This window comes from Phragmites australis, chromosome 6, assembly GCF_958298935.1.
Source record: "Phragmites australis chromosome 6, lpPhrAust1.1, whole genome shotgun sequence".
NCBI classification, from domain to species: domain Eukaryota; kingdom Viridiplantae; phylum Streptophyta; class Magnoliopsida; order Poales; family Poaceae; genus Phragmites; species Phragmites australis.
This window is the reverse complement of record NC_084926.1, coordinates 17,599,872-17,618,224: the sequence shown is the minus strand read 5'-3', so window position 1 is coordinate 17,618,224 and position 18,353 is coordinate 17,599,872. Positions and strand designations below refer to the sequence as shown.

The 18,353-nt window shown below is 45.1% G+C and overlaps 1 protein-coding gene across 2 annotated transcripts; it reads left to right on the top strand.

Moving 5' to 3' along the window:
- The first annotated feature begins 5,815 nt into the window (after nucleotides 1–5,815).
- LOC133922010 (uncharacterized) lies at nucleotides 5,816–15,721 on the top strand. 2 transcript variants are annotated; one of them, XM_062367154.1, is made up of 4 exons: nucleotides 5,816–7,914; nucleotides 13,894–15,150; nucleotides 15,199–15,247; nucleotides 15,414–15,721. In XM_062367154.1, the coding sequence occupies exons 1-3, from the start codon at nucleotides 6,004–6,006 to the stop codon at nucleotides 15,235–15,237; spliced, it is 3,207 nt and encodes a 1,068-aa protein (XP_062223138.1). In that variant the 5' UTR covers nucleotides 5,816–6,003; the 3' UTR covers nucleotides 15,238–15,247; nucleotides 15,414–15,721. The 2 variants fall into 2 exon arrangements, with proteins under 2 accessions (XP_062223138.1, XP_062223137.1); XM_062367153.1 differs by having other exon boundaries at nucleotides 13,894–15,247.
- Nucleotides 15,722–18,353: the final 2,632 nt, after the last annotated feature.

The window sequence follows — 18,353 nt, the reverse complement described above, 5'->3', positions numbered from 1 at the left end:
AAAGTAAATGATATGAAAATGAAAGATGGAATGAGATCAAGGGGGAGATTGTTAGATTGATCTCTAACCCTAACTGGACCCAACGGCCCAGTTGGGCCCTTGATCAGCGCCCTGATCGGGGGCGCCCAGCCCACTATGGCTGGAGGGCCCCTGTCACCCTGCGCTATATAAAGAGGTGGGGGCCGGCGGCTCTTTTCACGAGGTTCGACTGAGCCGTACACCCCACCGAAACCCTAACCCTAATCCGATCTAAGAGGGGCGCAGCCAGTGACGGGAAGCCACCAGCCGCGCCGCCCTGCTCCACCACGACGACGGCTACACCGACATCGGCCCCGACCGTCGCTGCCCGTGCGCAGACTCCATCAACGAACGTGATGGAGGCATCTGGATCATCTACTCCGGAGCTGTCAGGTTCGTCCCTCTACCTCTCCTCTCTGTCTCTTTGTCTCTCAGTAGGTTTTTGATTCAATTGATAAGCTTGTAGTCTCTCGGGCCTACCCTAGATAGATTCTATAGCTCCAACACTGCAATCGTTGCAACCGGAGCAGCTTGACGTGTTGCCCTCACCACCAGATCCACCGTTAGGTTCATGCCTTCATGTTTTGCTCGCTAGCGTTTGCATGTTTGCTCTGCTGGTTTGGGTTTTAGATGCGACTGCAGCGTATTGATTGGTACTATTTTTCGTATAGTAATAGGGCAAACTCATCTTTAAGCTATATGGATTACTATTATAGCTTTAATCGATGCTAGATCATCATTTTGGCAGTGCATGTGAGCTATTGGCTGCGGAATGAAGTATTTGGCGTTTACTGTGCCTGTTGTGCTGACAAAGTTAGTGATTATAGTCTTCAATCATTGTGGACTTGGGATGTTACCGTAATCTATGATGTGAGATGAGGATGGTTCATCCTGCTTGTGATGATTTATTGCTGATAAACATACTGAACTTTCCTTCTTCTTTTTTCCCTTTTGAATATACAGAGGATGATCTTCTAGAAGATGATTGATTTCTGATAAACATATTGAATGCACGGGTATCATACTATGGCCCTAATGACCTTAACAAGGAGTAAAAACACCTTAATGGTGGCTGTTATAAACGCGCAAGATTTATTCTGACATAAGTGGTATGAAGTATCAGGTGCACAAGCTTATATTTGTGAACATATGCACAAACTTAGATCCAATCCAGGCGGTACAAGTTGGAGATGGGATTTCTCCGATCCCACTTATGCACCTTTCAATTTTACTGAGTTAGACGGGGCAAAGCCGAGCCCAGCCGGACCATCTCTAGCTTGGCTTCCCAGATTGATGTGACGGATAAGATGCAGTTTGTGCATATGTCACCAATAGATGCTTGTGTGTCTGATACTTAATTTGAAATGCATGTTTGTAGGCCTGTTGTACAACAATGTTTTCTTAGACTACGAATCTTCTTATTTTGAAGATAATGGATCCTCAAAAATTGGAGTCCGATTTGACAAGCAGATCCCTGATGGTAATGATCTTGGTGGTATGTTTGAGATCATGGCTTCTTCTGCTCTGGTTAACTCATAATTCTGGACCCCCACGACTTCTTTGGCAGTTCTTTTAGTTTCTTATTTGTTGCTGACCATCATCATTTCCACAGCTGAATTACTTCGCCCAGACTTTTCTGGTGGTGACGAAGTTCAGAGGCTAGCAATGACTGAGTTAATTGAGGTACTGCCTCTTTTCAGAATTATATGAACCCTGCAAAAATAAGTTATGCCTGTGTATAATTGTATGATTTTCATTTCATGTCAGGTCATCTCAGAAGAAAACAAATCTGAGACCTCTGATAGTGTTACTTAAGGATGTAGAGAAATCATTCACTGGAATTACAGAGTCACTTTCATCTTTAAGAAACAAACTCGAATCACTTCCACCTGGTTTTCTTATTATAGGATCCCACACCCAGATGGATAGCCGCAAAGAGAAGGTGTACATTATTCCTGAGAAACTAGACAAATTTGTACTGTGACTTTTAAGTTCTCATGGTATTATGGCATATTGGATCCTGTCTGTCTTTTAGAATTGACTAGAACTAGGTGAGGCCACTAATTTTGGCGGTATCAAGTACTGAATTCACATTGCAGAACTGTATTTTTTTTTCACTTTCTTACACGCCGGGGTTTTTTGTTGGCATATCCCTTTTAGTCTTTTACCCTTTATTTTTTATCAGCTGCATCTCTTCAAGTGCTAGCAAAAGTTTGCTAAGATGGTGCCGTGATCTGTCTTGCAGGCAAATCCTGACCAGTGTCAACGCTAATTATTTTACTTTCATTTTATTTCAAATATAACTTAGTTCCCAAGCATGTACATGCGTGAATGCAGAATCTGTGCACTAAAAATCCTGAAAGTTCTACCAAGGACGGAGAAGAAGACATGCTAAGAAATTATGATGACCATGGTGCTATGGATCTTGAATTCTTGAAGCAGGGGACTTTCACAAGGCAAGTATCTGGTATTTCGGGCTAAGAACTGGGAGTTAAGCGATGGAATATTGTCTCATATTTACTTGACGGTCCCTGGTTGTAGAGTTGATAGTTTTGGACTGGTGGGAGCGGCACGTGGTATGTATAGTTCAGTTGCATTAGGTGAAAATTGTGAAATGCTTTTTACCTTTTTTAGCCCTTTATCCAGATCCTAATTTATATTGCCATTTATATAACACCTTAATACAATGGTAATAGAAGTTTTTCTGAACCACATACCTACTTATTATTCTTATTCCCCATTCCTCTTATATCTTCATGCCCTATATGTGTCCTACCTCTCGATAATCTGGTTATGTACATATTTAAGGTAATAATCTTCAAGACCTTGTTTTCGCAAAAAAAATAAATATCCAAGACCTTATTTTGCTGTTAGCTGTTAATTTTTAAGTCCATCTGCTTGTGCCATGTAGCTTTCATCGTTCTGTTTTTTAGACATTCTTACAGTGGATGTCCTATAAATTTAGTGTTAGACAACAATGTATGGCAGTTTATCTCCATGTTTATACATGCTCATAAAATTTTACTTCTGTCTGACAGTAACAGGCTAATAATGCCTATGTTGGATCTCACATTACATGCATACGCACTCTTCTTCTCAAGTTCTGTTAGTTTTATGTATTCTATTAACCTGATTGATGAAAAACATTTTGCATACACACTCTTCTTCCATTCCATAGCAACAACTTTCTTATCTCATAATTGGAATTAATGATCATGATCTATGAGATTCTCTTTTTATTTGCAATGATATACATGTACCTATCAATACATCTCATTATAAAGTATTAATAGCCATACCACCTTCCTCTTGTTTTATGTTATTTTGGAATCTAATGTATTTATAGTGGTAATACTATCGTGGATTATGTTATTTTGAATATGTTTCACCTTGTCAAATATATTATCTCGTGAAAAAATTTGATGTTTGTTGCAACGCATGGGCATATAAATATATTGTAAATAATTTTGTTCATGTAGCATAGCTCGCCTAAAATTAAGGCCTTTTTCGGATCCTGTTTAATTTGAGGAACAATCTACGATTTGTCACTGAATAAGTGTCTGTTCTACGATATATCATCTATTGTGAGAATGACATGTGGGATCTGAATCCACATGTCATTGACACACTGATGATATATCGTAGAATAGATAATTTATTCAGTGGTAAATAGTAAAATCTCCCTTAGTTTGAACCTCTGCTTGACCAGGCTTTTGAATCAAGCTTTAGCTGCGCGTGGAGTGATAAATTGAGGCATATATAGTGGAAAGAGCTAATGAATAGGAGCATATATAAACTGTTTGTAAACCAGGTAGAGATTCTTCTCCGTATTCTCACTTATCCCCCGCATATATATCGTAGTAGTACAAGCTAGGATTCTTTTAGGCTGTACTAACCCGTTAATAAAATTCATACCTGTGTAAGGAAATGGTAACAACGCTAGCTCATAATCTGTCGTATGCATGCATGCAGCGATGCAATACAGGACCACTGGCACTAAGCCCGGACGCACTGTTTTGCTAGTAAAAGCTTTACTGATTACACATAAAAATGCTACCATACGCGATCAGACGATAGCAGGAGAAGAAAATTCAAACATTTGCTCGCATGATTTGGGTAAGCGTTGAATAGCAGAAGATATTAATCATCATAGTATAGGGTTAGGCCTCTGAACACTGCGGAATGGAAGGTTGAAATGAACCTTCAAGATTCTAAAATTGTTGGATTTTACTGTCGGCCGGAGTAAAGATCAGAAGAACAGTGGTCCAGTACTGGACCAGCAAGTCAAATGATCCAATCTAACAAAATTATACACTGTGACAGCATTTTCCAAGGCACATATAGTATCATCATTCTCACATACTCGATCCTATATGGCCGGCCTGTATAATCCTGCATGCATTAGTATTGGTTACAGTTTAAATTTTTTAATTGCATGAATACCACCTCGACATAGATATCGTGAGCCAGAGAACCACGACATGGAAACTTCCAATTTCCACAAATTCCATGTACGATGTATACATGCACGTACATCGCTACACATGAAACGTTTGCAGCTAATTAAAAAAGCTTCTCCATGGTACTGTTCGTTGAGAAGAAAAGCAATCGAGAAGACCGGCGTGCGCATGCATGCATGGATGCGAGGCACGCAAGCACGCACTCTTAGACGGGACAAACTCGATGGCTTTGTGCAGACGCGCATGGGAAAATCTCAAGTCGATGCATGCATGCTGTATGGAGTATTAGTCAAGTTAAGAACTCGATCGAAAGAAGACTCCACGGCACGATGATTCGTTGCCCAGAATGAGCATTCATGTTCCAAGGTTAAAGGGGAACATGGAATCTCCAAATAGCGAAACGAAAAGAGGGTATTGGTATGCTTTGCTTTGATGCCACGCCTGAGGTAAATTGTGACACACTGATTGGCCCAGCTGAAATCGACCGACTTCAGTTGATATCGACGATATAGTTCATGGCAACTTATCATGTATGTTCGGTATGAGATGGTGCGTAATTCTACATATCTGATATTGCAACCTATTGTCCAGTGGGCATTGATGAGGGGATCTGATGGTTACCTGTCGATTTGGAAGGTAGACACTTCAGTTCAGGGATTGCTCTTAGGGCTGAAACAACACTTCAGTCAGTTGTTTGCAGCAAGATTTTCAGAAAACATGTCAGCTGCAAGCAATTCGATTCAATTCTCCTCTCAGATGGAATTGATCGTTCCCGGTGAATGCTCTCGCACATGACCGAGATCTTGGAGAACAGAGCACTGCTACACTGTAAATTAGTAATCATACATGTACAATAATGGTAAAAATGTAAAAATAGACAATATATATTGATGTATTTGTTAAAATAGACAATAGATCGGCGTATTTGTAAATATAGTACATGTATTCGGCACCTCAAAATCCAAAAATCCGAATTCGATACCTCAAACACCGAAAAAAGACCGACCCTACTGTATTCGGTACCTCAGGTGCCGAAAACTCTTTATATTCGGCACCTCGGGCCCATCATTCTAAGGTTTTTTCGAAATTTAAAGTACCAAATACGAGTGCTAGATTTATAAATACATCGATATATTATCTCTTTTAGTAAATACGGTGATGTTGTCTATTTTTTCCTTCTGCTGTACAATGATCCATCACCCCAACTAACTTGCGCTCTGCATGTCTGGTGCGATCAGAAAGCAGGGTGAGAAAAGCAAAAGCAAAAGCAAAAGCAAAGGCAACGGAATGGAGAAGCCATGCGCGGAGCTATGTCTGTCGAGGGAGGATATGTCCGGAGCTAAGCAAGAGCAAGGTATCGGGCCAGCTCAACTGGCCGAGCCAAGAACCACGCGCCGTCGGCTATAAAAGCCGGAGCGCGGCTACCTCGCATCGCGTTGCCTTACCCACCCTCCCATCGTAGCATCAAACCTGTCCTCGATTCCCAGCCCCGAACAGAGAGAGAGACACACGGGCGCCGGGCGCCATGGCGGAGCCCGGCAAAGAAGCTGCTATACCTCCTCCACCGCTGCAAGCAACCGAGACCGTCGACGGCCCTGCTGCAATAACACCCGACCCCGTGCAGCGCACAAGCGAGCCGGCTCCACAAGAGCCGGCCGCCATGGCGGAGCCCGGCGGTGGCCCTGCTGCATCACCGGACCACGCACTGCACGTGAGCGAGTCGGCTCGCCGTTTACCGCCGCAAGAGCAATCTGACGCGGCTGCTCCAGCTGGCCAGCCGCAGCAAACAACGGAGGGAGCCAGCCAGCCACCTACGCCAACCAAGGCGGAGCAAGTGGCCACATTGACTCGCCCACCTGAGACGCCGTCGCAGGAGAGTTCGGCGCCGGCGGCTGAAGCCGAGAAACAACTCCCAGCACCTGCACCACCACCACAACAGCAGAAGCAGCAGCAGCAGCAAGAAGGCGGCGTTGCGGAAGAAGCCTTCTCAGTTCACGAGGAGCAGAAGGACGCGGCACCGGCGCAGGAGGGAGAAAAGAGACCGGCTCGTCGCTGGTGGCGCCGTCTTCGGTGCGCCGTGCTCTTAGCCTTCCTCCGCCCCAAGAGCGCTCCTCCGCGCGGAGATCAGAGCGCTCCGCCGCCGGAGGACAAAGGAGGCGGCACGAAGCCGTCGGCGTCGGACAGCAAGCGGCCGGCGTCAGGTCAGGAGAAGAAGAAGCCGAAACCGAAGGACAGCGCCGCCGGTGTTCCCGCCAAGCCTGCAGCGACGGAGAAGGACGAAGGCGAAGGGAGCAAGAGCCTGAGCCGCAGTGATGAAACCCAGGCGGCGTCGGCGGCGACGCCAGGGAAGCCGCACCAACCCAAGCGGCGCAAGAGCCGGCGACGTGCAGAGATCCAGGCTGCTGCAGTCGCTGGAGGCGACGTCGACGCCGCCCCTGGCGAAACGCCGGTGGGGAAGACAACGCCATCACAGCACGACGTGGGGTGCCCTCTGTTGAAGAGGTTTCAGAAGGTGGGCAAGCTAGTGCAGTTCCTCATGTCGTGGTACCAACGCCACCGCTCCTCCTCGCGGAAGGATGAACCCCCGGGGCCGGCGCCGGAGGAGGGAAAAAACGGCGAGACCAAGACACCGGCGCCGGAGGACAAGCAGCCAGACTTGTCAGCGCAGGAGGAGGCTAATAAGGCGCCGGCGAAGGAGCCGCACCCGAAGTGGCCAAAGGAGGAAGAACGACTCGAGGACATCCTCGAGAAAGCCTTCACAAAACTCCTCGTGACGGAGTACAGCCAACTCAGCTGCATCAAGCAGAAGTGCCTCCTCACCTTCTCCGTCTTCGAGCTCGCTGCCGAGGTGAAGAAGCAAGCCATGGTCTACTGGTGGGTCTCGGAGTTCAACCTGCGCCACCGGCAGAGTGATCCACCCAAATCGGGTAAAAACTCGGCGCCGGTTTCACCGGCGAAGCCGAGCAAAACCCGGTTCCCCGAGAAGCAACTGGGGCGCAAAACCGCAGCTCCGGCTGGCGGAAGTGATTCACCGGCGCCTCAGGGCAAAACCGCAGATGATGATTGTAAACTCGACCCGTCGGCGGAGGGTATCATCTCCAAACTTTCTGAGCTCGGTTTCCTCGAGCCGATCAAGAACAACTTCTGCAGCAGGGTGATCCAAGGGTGCAAGGTGAACCCCCTGGTGCATTGGATGCTGAAACGTCGGGCGAGAGATGATTACTTCGCCGGCTTGGACGACCATGGCAACCCGACGGCGGACTTGCAACCTAAGTCCACCATCCTTTGTCTGACGGCTGGCAATCGTGCCTTGCTACATAAGATCGCCATGGAAGATGAACCACAGGCCGGGAACGAAGGCGAGGCAACAAGGGGATCTTCTTGCCTTGCCTTTGTTCGGAAGAAGGACTCAACAGGACTTCGGAAGCAAACACAGGTATTACTGACTACTCCATCTTGTTCTGATTTTTCAAATCTCTAGAGGTAAATTTAATATCCCTTTTCTCCTTCAAACAATGACCGCCGTCGGGGTTCAAAAGACGAATCTAGTGTTTCCATTCATAATGCAATATCACAAACAAAGAGTAATAAACAAATTGTGACAGACATTTTCTACTTTTTGGCGGTAATCAGAAAACTGTTTTTTTTTCGAACAATAGCAGGAGCGCTGCTCTTTCATTTAAGAAGAAGAGTTTTTCATACTACATATGTTGTGATTACAAAAGGAAATGAAAACACCTCATAGTTGATTCTACGCTGGAGATTAAGCAAACAGTGTCTGACCAAAGGCCAAGCTCCGCGCCCTCATATCCCCTTGAATCATATGAAGCACCTGCAGCGGTAGCGCCGATTTGTGTTCGAAAATTATTCGTTTTCTCCTTCCAAATGTTCCAAGCTGTGAATATGATGACAGCCGCCACCGATCGCCTTTGATTCTTTGAATGTTTCTCCAAGTTTGCTTTCCACCATTGACCAATAGTTTAGTTTGCTGCTGGGGCATCGATCATATCCCGCGTCCAAACTCGAACCACCTCCTAGACTTGTTTGGCATAACTACAGAGCAGACATAGATGCTCCGTTGTTTCTTACTCTTGATCACATAATTGGCACATCAGATTGCAAGGCTAGTTTCTTCTTGCGAACTTATCTGCCGTCAAGAGTTTTTCCTGGATCATCAGCCAAGCAAAAAACTTATGCTTCCCTTCCGAATGGGCTCGCCAGATTGCCTGGGCATCAAAACTTGTGTATGATCCCTAAAATTGAATAAGATATGTTGATCGGGCGCTATATTGGCCATTGGTAGTCCATTTCCAAGTGATTATATCTGGCTGCTCCACAAGATGCACCTGCTCGATCATCCCCCATATTCTCATCAGTCCTCTTGTCCACCTGCTGCCTTGAAGGTCTTCTTGTACTGATCTGTTCTTTCTCCATACGAGCTTGTACAACCCTGGTGCTATGTCCATTGGTGCTTGCCCATCTACCCAACTTGAAAGCCAGAATTTTGCAGTCCTACCGTCCCCGAGCTTAACCTGTGTGCTTAACCTGAACAACTTCTTATCAACGTTGTCGCAAGGCACATCAGTGCCCACCCATGGCCTCTCAATGTCAGTCCATTCGTACCAAAGCCAGCGCAAACACCGTGAGGTGATATACTGAAATTGATGATATCACGCTGTTAACAAGTGTGAGCCACAGGGCTGGTCCTGACATTTTGGTGGCTCGGAGCGAGATTAAAATAAAGCCTTATTATTAAATATAAATCGTCCGGACCTAATTTTTTCAGTTTATTTTTGGACCGATATACACAGTATATATATACATATGGGGCCTCTGGGTTTTGGGGGTCCAGGGCGGCCGCCCCGCTTGCCCCCCTCAGGGCCGGCCCTGGTGAGCCGGCCTGCTTTGGTGAGTAGTCGTCCCTTCCAACCTGGTAGTTTTGCCACAACCTTTTCGATTAGAGGCTGGACCTCTCTTCTAGTTAGCTTTTTTGAGCTAAGCGGCAATCCCAGATATTGGCATGGGAAGGTCTAGATCACGCAGGGAAAATGCTGCATGATATCCACAATATATGTCCAGCCCTTTGCATCTGATGGGGTATACGTCACATTTGTTCAGATTGATGGTGAGGCCTGAAGCATTTCCAAAAGTCTCCAACAGCTCACAAACTGCTTTGATCTCTTCCTTTTTTGGGTTGACGAATATCGCTGCATCATCTGCATACATCCTTGCCCTCAACTTAGTTGCTTTGTGCTGAATCGGCTGGAGGATCGCTGCATCCGTGGCCAATTGGAGCAAACGTTGCAGCGGATCAATCGCTAGAATGAACTACATTTGCAAGAGGGGGTCGCCTTGGCGTAAACCAGTGCCATGTTTGAAGCCTTTGCCTCTATTGTCGTTTAACAAAACGGAAGAGGAAGCTATCGATAGAAGTGCTGAAATCCATTCTCTCCATTTAACCCCGAAGCCCATCTGTCCCAGGACCTCAAGGATAAAGTCCCATCTCAGAGTGTCAAAAGCTTTAGCAATGTTTAGCTTGAGGAAGAGAGTAGGCTTCTTGGCTCTATGCAAATCTCTGATCAGATTCTGAGCGAACAAAAAATTGTCATGTATGCTTCTTCTTTTGATGAAAGCACTTTGGCTCCGGGAAACTAATTGATCCAAGCATCCTACTAATCTTGTCGCTGGCACTTTAGAAATCAGCTTTGCCACACTGTGAGTAAGACTTATTGGTTTGTAGTCATTTATGTATTGAGCATCTGGCTTTTTTGGTATAAGGACAATATGGCTGGTGTTTAGGAGGTTTAAGTGTTGTCGATGTTGAAAAAAAAATTAGATCTGTCACTTTCATAACATCCTTCTTTACTATGGACCAATAGGATTTGAAAAAAACTCCAATAAATCCATCCGGCCCTAGGGCCTTCTCTGATGGCAGATTATTTATGATTGCTTGCATTTCTTCCTCAGAGAAAGGCTCTTCCAAGTGCTGTAAGTTGTGTCTTCACAGCCCAATTGTGTTCCAATCCAAAGTTATATTTCTATGAGTAGGTTTTCCGAGTGTTTTGCTGAATTGCTCAAAGATGGCTGTAGCTTTGGCCCTATGAGTGTGTGCTTGCCCAGTAGAGGTGTGCAAACTCTGGATAAATTTTTTCCTCCTTCGACCATTTACCCTTAAAAAGAAAAGCTTGGAATTAGCATCACATGCTTTTATCCATGTTAGCCTAGACTGTTGTCGAGCTCTGAGTTTTTCTATTGCAGTCATGCCAAGGCATATTTGCTTCAGGTCTTGTTTTAATAATCTGCACTCTGCTTCACTTAGCTGTCAAACCCTGATATTTCTTTCGGTTAACATCCCCAATCAAGAGCATGGGACAATGAAATGAAGAAAGGGACGACTGTGCTTGCAGCAAGCAGTTTGGGAGCATGAGCTCCCACTCACCAGTGTAGAACACGAGATCAATCTTGGTGTGAGTGCTGCCATTTGTCCAGGTGTATTTTCTAGATCTGAGGTGGATCTCCTTCAGTTCCAGATTCTCCATTGCAGCCCGAAATGCTCCCATTATTCGCCTGTTTAAGTTTTCATTGCTCTTGTCTTGTGAGTGAAGGATCATGTTGAAATCTCCAATTACTAGCCATCTGTCAGTCACCGAATGTCGCAACTGCCTCAATTCTCCAAGGAAAGAGAGCTTGTCATTGTCCTCTTGTGGCCCATATACTACTATGATCCACCAATCCGTAGGGGTCGTTGTTGCCTCAATTTGAGATGTCACTATGTAGGTTCCAGCAAAAGCTTGCTTGATTTTGTAGAAATCCTCATAGACCACCACCAACACCCCTCCTCTTGTGCCCTCAGCCAGCAAGAAGGCAAAATTATCCTTGAATTGTGGTCCTAACATCTCCTGTATGACCTTCTCATCCACATGTGCAAGCTTAGTTTCCTGGAGGCACATAACGGTACTCCCAACATCAATGACCATGTCCTTGACGACCTTGCAATGGACTGGGTTATTCAAACCTCGGGCTTTCCAATTTAGAACAATACAGTGTTGTTCATTCATATGGGAACCGAATGCAAAAACCTCCCTGGGCAAGGGACATCCCCATGTCAAGGAACACCCCCATTGCTAATTCTCCCCTTCGTACAGGACAAACAAGACACCACCTTCTCTCAACTTGCCCTAGACTTAAACACTCACAGCTTATCCTAAATAAGACCTTCTTACTACTCTTACAATGATGCAGCCTGGAAGCACAAGACCTTGAGACACCATGATCACTGAACACATACAAATGCCAAAGAGGCCACATTACAAAGTAACTTGACATCAGAACTAAGAAACTCAGACCAGCAAGCTGATAGAGATTAAGCATCAGCTTCAACAGCAAGTGAATTGGAAGCACCTCCATCCATTGCATCAATGCTAAATAGGGTCCTGAAGTTTGAAATGACTTTTGATGGTAGAGGCTTTATGAATTGACTGCGGAAATTATCCTGAGCTTCTTCATCCGGCTCTCCTTTCTTCTCCCAAGTTCTGCTCTTCCTCATTAGTAGAATGATAGCTTGTTGCTCCATGGATAGCCCTGTCTTTGGCATGTTAGCCAACCTTTGGCTTCGTCTTCGGGTGTCTTCCCCTTCAATCACTATCTCATGTCTTGGTTTCTTCTTGTCAGATTTTGTTGTCTTTGACATTTGCAACAGAGGTGTATCAACCTTCCAGGTGAGAGAGGTAGTGAAAGAAAGAGGATCAGATCCTCCCCCACTGCTTGCTGAAAGAGCAGCGGCCGGACCGGGCTGCGCTGCCTTTGTCCCCAGTGGCGATTGCAATTCGTCCTGCACTTTTAAGCCTTCACTTTCTTCTTGATCAGTAACCTGTAACTCAGCGCTTGGGAGCTGTAAGACACTATTGGGTCGATCCCTGGATTTCTCATCCATGGACGGCCCATCATCAGCAGGCCCGTTGAGGCTTAGGAGACTCAAATTCGACTCAGTGTTTGTTGGGTTGCAAGCAATTTCCAGGGCCAGTCTGACATTATAGCTGATTCCTTGCTCCAATGCTGCAGCCTTTGAAATAGCTGCCTCTTCCACCATTGGGTTCACCTCCCTGCTCTAACCTTGCATTGCTGCAGAGTTTTCATCAAGAAGGAAACTATCTCCCAGCGGTCCTGTAAAAGACCTTCCTAAAATGTCCGCAGAAAGGTCACCTTTTTGACTCGGCAGGTGTGCACGAACCTCGAGTACCTCACCTCCCGATGTCCATGATATGTTCGTAGCATCATAGTTCACCGAAGCCAACGAGATAGATCACCGGCGACCAGAGTGGCCGCCAAGCAGATCGCGCCCCCTCCAGTCTTGAGTGCGGCCTTGGTGGCATGGTCCTCTCATCTCGAAGTCCCGTAATGCCATCGGTGCTGCAGCGCTGCCGCCGCTTCTCCTGCCCGCCCGATCACCACCGGTGGAGAACGGTCGCGTCCACGGTCGCCTAGGCGCTCATGGATGGACCTCCACCTCTGCGCGGGCGGCCAGCAGCCATCAGGATAGCCCAGGTACCAAGTGTGATGGTACCATTTGGGCCACTCATTGTCGGGATCACCCATGTCCCAGTCGAAAGCATTGTTGCTCGCCCCCCAAGCCCTCTGGGCAGTCGGGCAGAGGCGAGTAGTCCCACACCTCATCTAGGTGCAGCAGCACCTCGTACTTTAGCATCTCCGCCGGCCTAACCACTGAGAAGGAGAGCCATAGATGCCAAGTTCAGTGAAGTGATGCATCTAGGGAGATTGATGCAGAGGCTCCTCCAATTTGAGAGTTCATGTCTTGGCAATTGCGTCAGAGTGTGAAGTCCATACCCAAACTCAAAAACACACCGTCTCCTTGTCTGTGAGTTTTGGATTGTCGTTGACGCCGGGGAGGAGCACAGAGAGATTAAATAGGGATCTGATCGCCTCCAACTACCAGGCGTGACAAGCCACACCCTCAAGGCATACCCGCATCTTGTAGAGGAGGTAAGTGGTCTCCGCGTTGCGCTGGCGAGACCAAGGAATGATGCTTATGTTCACCCGCCCGACAGTGACCTGGCCAGGGGAAGCAAGAGCCCTGCATCACAGTGCCGGATCACAGAAGTGAAGCATAAAAGAGGAACGCGAGAACATGATGACCTCGCACTCACTCGCAGGGGTGCCGAACTTATGGAAGACACCCTCCTCCACTTCCTTGCAAGACTTGTAGCATTCTGTACTTGAATTTAGGCATGCATGCTTTCCTTCCATTGATCCAGTTTATGTTTCAAATCAAGTTAAGAAATACTTGTAGCATTCTGTACTTGAATTTTTAGGGATTTTTGGTTTAAGCTTTCATGTATGTTACAAATTTATGCATAGAAGTTTTTTATTTTACATAATTTATTTATGCATACAACAGGAGCAAACCAGACCAAAACAAGAAGATATTATGGTGACAAAGAAGAAGAAAATAATCCTCAATGTCGGTGCACATGTGTACCGTCTCTCGGAGTCCCTACTTAAGCAACACTCCGACTGCTTGGTTGTGCTGCAGCTCGGCCAATGGTGGAACCTTGACAACACCACATACATGGAGGCTGAAGGTCTGGAGTCACTGATGAGAACCGTGGGTGATCTCAGGAACCTCCGCTACCTCAGTCTTCGTGGGTTGTCACGGTTAACAGAGCTCCCAGACAAGATCAAATGGCCTAAGAATCTTGCAATCCTAGACATGCGTGGTTGCCAGAACTTGGTCAAAGTGACAACAAATGCCATCACACCATTGAAGCAACTTACGCACCTGGACCTCACTGACTGCTACATGTTGGAGCATATTGGCTGGGGAATCACCTCCCTCTCAGAGCTGCGGGTGTTCAAGGGCTTTGTTTTTGGGGCCGGAATGCAAGGGAACAAGGCATGTCGATTGCAGGATCTCAAGAAGTTGAAGAAGCTCCAAAAGCTCACCATTAGCGTCACCACAGACGCCAATGTCGGCAAGAGGGAGATGGCTCAGCTTAAAAATCTCTCCAACCTCCGGTCACTCACAGTGACATGGGGCGAACTACCAAGCATTTTGATCAATGGCTCAGACTCAAAAAGTGAGGACAAGAAGAAAGATGAGAAGAAAGGCGAGAAGAAAGATGAGAAGAAAGGCGAGAAGAAAGATGAGAAGAAAGACGAGAAAAAGGAGCTTCTCGATACATGGACTGACCTTGAGCTACCACCGGAGCTCGAGAAGTTAGACATTCGATGCTACCCCAAGAAAACTCTAGTACTCAAAGGGCCCAAGTTCCTCAAGAAGCTCTACTTAAGAGGTGGAGAACTAGAGAATTTGGATATTTTTGACGAAAACATGATCAAGACATTGCGCTTGAGATACCTTAGGAGTTTCAAGATGAAGTGGGGGAAATTGCTTACTACAATGAAGAATGTTGAATACGTGGAAATTGTGGTTAAGGATCAAAAACTGATGAAGCTCTCAAGAATGGATAAGGATGAGAAAGGTCTTGCGGAAAAAAAGAAAACTCGAGAGGAAAAAGAGAAGGCTCTTGAGGAGGCCAGGGAGGAAGATCACAAACTTGTATCGACCATCATGAAGCAGATGGAGATACCAGATTCTACCTTGGATGAGAATGGGGTGTGGGTGAGGGATAATAAGGAAAAGGAGAACCAGGATTTGATTGCACGAGCTGTCGATCAGCCTACTCTGACGAGCAATGGAGATGCTTCTAAGAAGGGAGCAGGAGACCAAGGCACCAAATAAAAGAGCAAAGGTGCACTAGCCAACTTGCACTTTTCCACCTATATAATACAATCTTGATTTTTGAACATACCATTATTCTTTTCTAACACTTATTCTTGAATATTGTTTCCCAGTTTTGGGACCTTAGGACCTGCTCAAGCTCCTTTTACTAAAGCTTCTATGTACTACCACTGCAGATGTTACTAATAAGGTCCTTGACAACACCAAAAAAATTGACAATGGTGGTGATGATGCTAGCGAAGAACAAGCAAGTCTTTCCTTCTCCAGCGATAAAAGGATCTAAATTCGAGTGGTGCGCTATGCCTAGGCTCAATTTGACAATAATATTGCTTATGTTATTTTTTTAGAAGGCAAAAAATAATACACGTACTAAAGGTGATATGTCATAGAGGCAATTATAGAGATAATTATATCATATTTATATTTATGTATTTTTGAATAATGTGTTATTTCAAGAATAACTATCATTTATATTTATTGGCAAGTATGTGACTTATTTATGGAACTCTTTGTGTATATCATGATGCTATTCTAAATTGATCTCTCGTTATGTATTATTGTGATGATTTATAAAACCAACACATGTATTGATTGATGATCATGTTTTATGGATCATAGGTATAGATATATCAGGTCAATAATATGGACATTTATGTTAGAGAATATGATGTTGGATAGACCCACCTTGAGATACTACCAGGATTGTTATTTACGATGTATCATCGGTTGCTACCTCAGATGGTGTACCTGCAGGATCCTTAGACCTGAGATTGTCATTGATTACCAGAATGTGTAGTGACATATTTTTGGACTATCAAATGCTATTCCGTAACTGGGTAGTCATAAACGTAGTTTTCGTGTTTATTATGAAACATGTCGTGGGGTATGAGCGATCAAGATAGAATTTACCCCTCCTTGATAATAGAAGAGATATCTTTGGGCCTCTCGAGGTAGTTAGATTAAGAAAGTGCATGGTCATGCCAATATGATTAAAGAGTTAATTATGATGAATCCATTACTTGATCGAGTGAATGGTCGAGCTATCACAAAGGTGGCACGTATCTCGAGCTTGACTGGTTCGTGAGGTGAAGGGATCGATGCATGTGTATATCAAGGTTCAGCTGATATGATCTTTGTGTATACTCGAAAGTCAACATGTTCTGCTAGGGAGCGCTATTGATTTCAGTTTAGAAAGGGTTTCCAAGTCGTAGCCATTTATACATAAACCTAACGGGTCACACACTTAATGGGTTAACACAAAACATACGAATTAGATTAGTATATAAGTTTGATTGGATTGTGATCTATGAGGTGTTAGAGTCCTAAAGGGCTTCCAACGTGGGAGCCCATTAACGAGCTCTATATAAGGAGAGGTGTGGGGTGGGGTGTGGAGAGGTGAGTCACTCTGAAACCCTAGCTGCAACCCTCCACATGATCTCCCAAAAGTCTAGCCACGCGCGCGGTGCTAGCATATTGGTGCTCGGCGATCCTGCCCAGTACGTGTGGATACCGTAGAGGCACTACTGCTATTGTGGCACTGATCTCCTCGGCGTGAAGATTGCGACGCTTTTGTTCAGCTAGTCGAGGACCTACTCGGTTGGTCGACATACCTGCTCGTCTAGTCGTGGAGCACGACACAACGACTCGGAGCTGATCAAGGACGCGACAGACCTGCTCGAGGAACTGGTCGAGAAGCACGACCACCTACTTAGAGCTGGTCGAGGAGTGTGACCACCTGCGCGAGGCTGGTCGTGGATCTGATCGAGAAGCTGCTCGAGGAGTTTAACGCGCATGATGTTGGATCGATCTACTTCAACTCTTCTTCTATACTACGCCTCAAGTGGTAACGATCTATGATCTCCTACTTATATAATTTTCTAGATAAATACAGTAGAAAAATTTTATTTTTAAACTAGCATAGCCAATCCATTTTCCAACACACGTAGCTCTAAAGGTGCTGATACCGTAGAAGATAGAAAAGACTTCGGAACCGAATCAAGTGAGCTTGTTGATGATAATGATGATACAGGTAAAGCATAGCCATGTTCCTCCATCTTGAAATATCAACAATGAAAATAAACACAACTTGTACATTGTGCCTTGGCAAACGCTAACACACAATGCTTGATTCTACAGATGGCAAAGACGGACAGAAAGGTGATTTCGGACAAACAAAAATAGAAGATGACTAACTACCAACTAAAAGAGATGGAGGAGATGAAGATATAGTTCCCACCGGCATTATTGCCAATGAAATAGGTTCCACAACTCTGAATCCTTCCTAACAAATATCTCTTAGTCTTAATAACATTGAAGAATAGGCCTGCCTGGTGCACTCTCAGAAAATACAAGCCTCAAGTAGACATGGTCCATCTACTCACAAAGCTACAACGAAACCAAAATAACTCAAGAAGAGTGGTAACGATCACTACTATAAAAATAATTTAGTGGGACGTCTCTATACAGATGATTCTGTGGAGCTGTCTGTGCAAAGATTATCACAGATGGCTCTAAACAAGAACCATCTGTGATAATAACAAGATCTCTCTGGAAGTGGTGGGACGCTTTTAGTACAGACGGTACCTGGTGGGAACCGTCTGTATTAATATTACATACAGCTCAAATTACAAGTCGTCTGTAATAAAACCAGTATTACAGACAACTCTAAATTAGAGCCATCTGTAATATTAATACAGATAACTCATATTTGGAGCCGTCTGTAATAAAATGAATATCACAGACGGCTCCAAATATGAACCGTTCATATAATTAATACAGACGGCTCTAAATACGAGCCGTCTGAGAAAATGAACGGGAGGAGAAGGTGAGACACTTTATTACAGACGGCTCCAAACATGAAGTTGTCTGTACTATTACAACAATACATCGTCCACTACCTCCAAATCGAAGGAGAGCAGTGGCACCCGAACAGTAAACAAAAACATACAACTTTTGGAGTGAGAGGGCGATTTTGACCGAAAAATTTGTTAAATTTCAGTGAAAGCTTGAAGATTCATTGGCATTTGTTTCTCCAAGGTAAGCATTATATTGTATTTTGGTTTAAATGGTCTAGATTTTGGTTTAGAGAGCTAGCTAGATCTAGATCTAGATGTGTT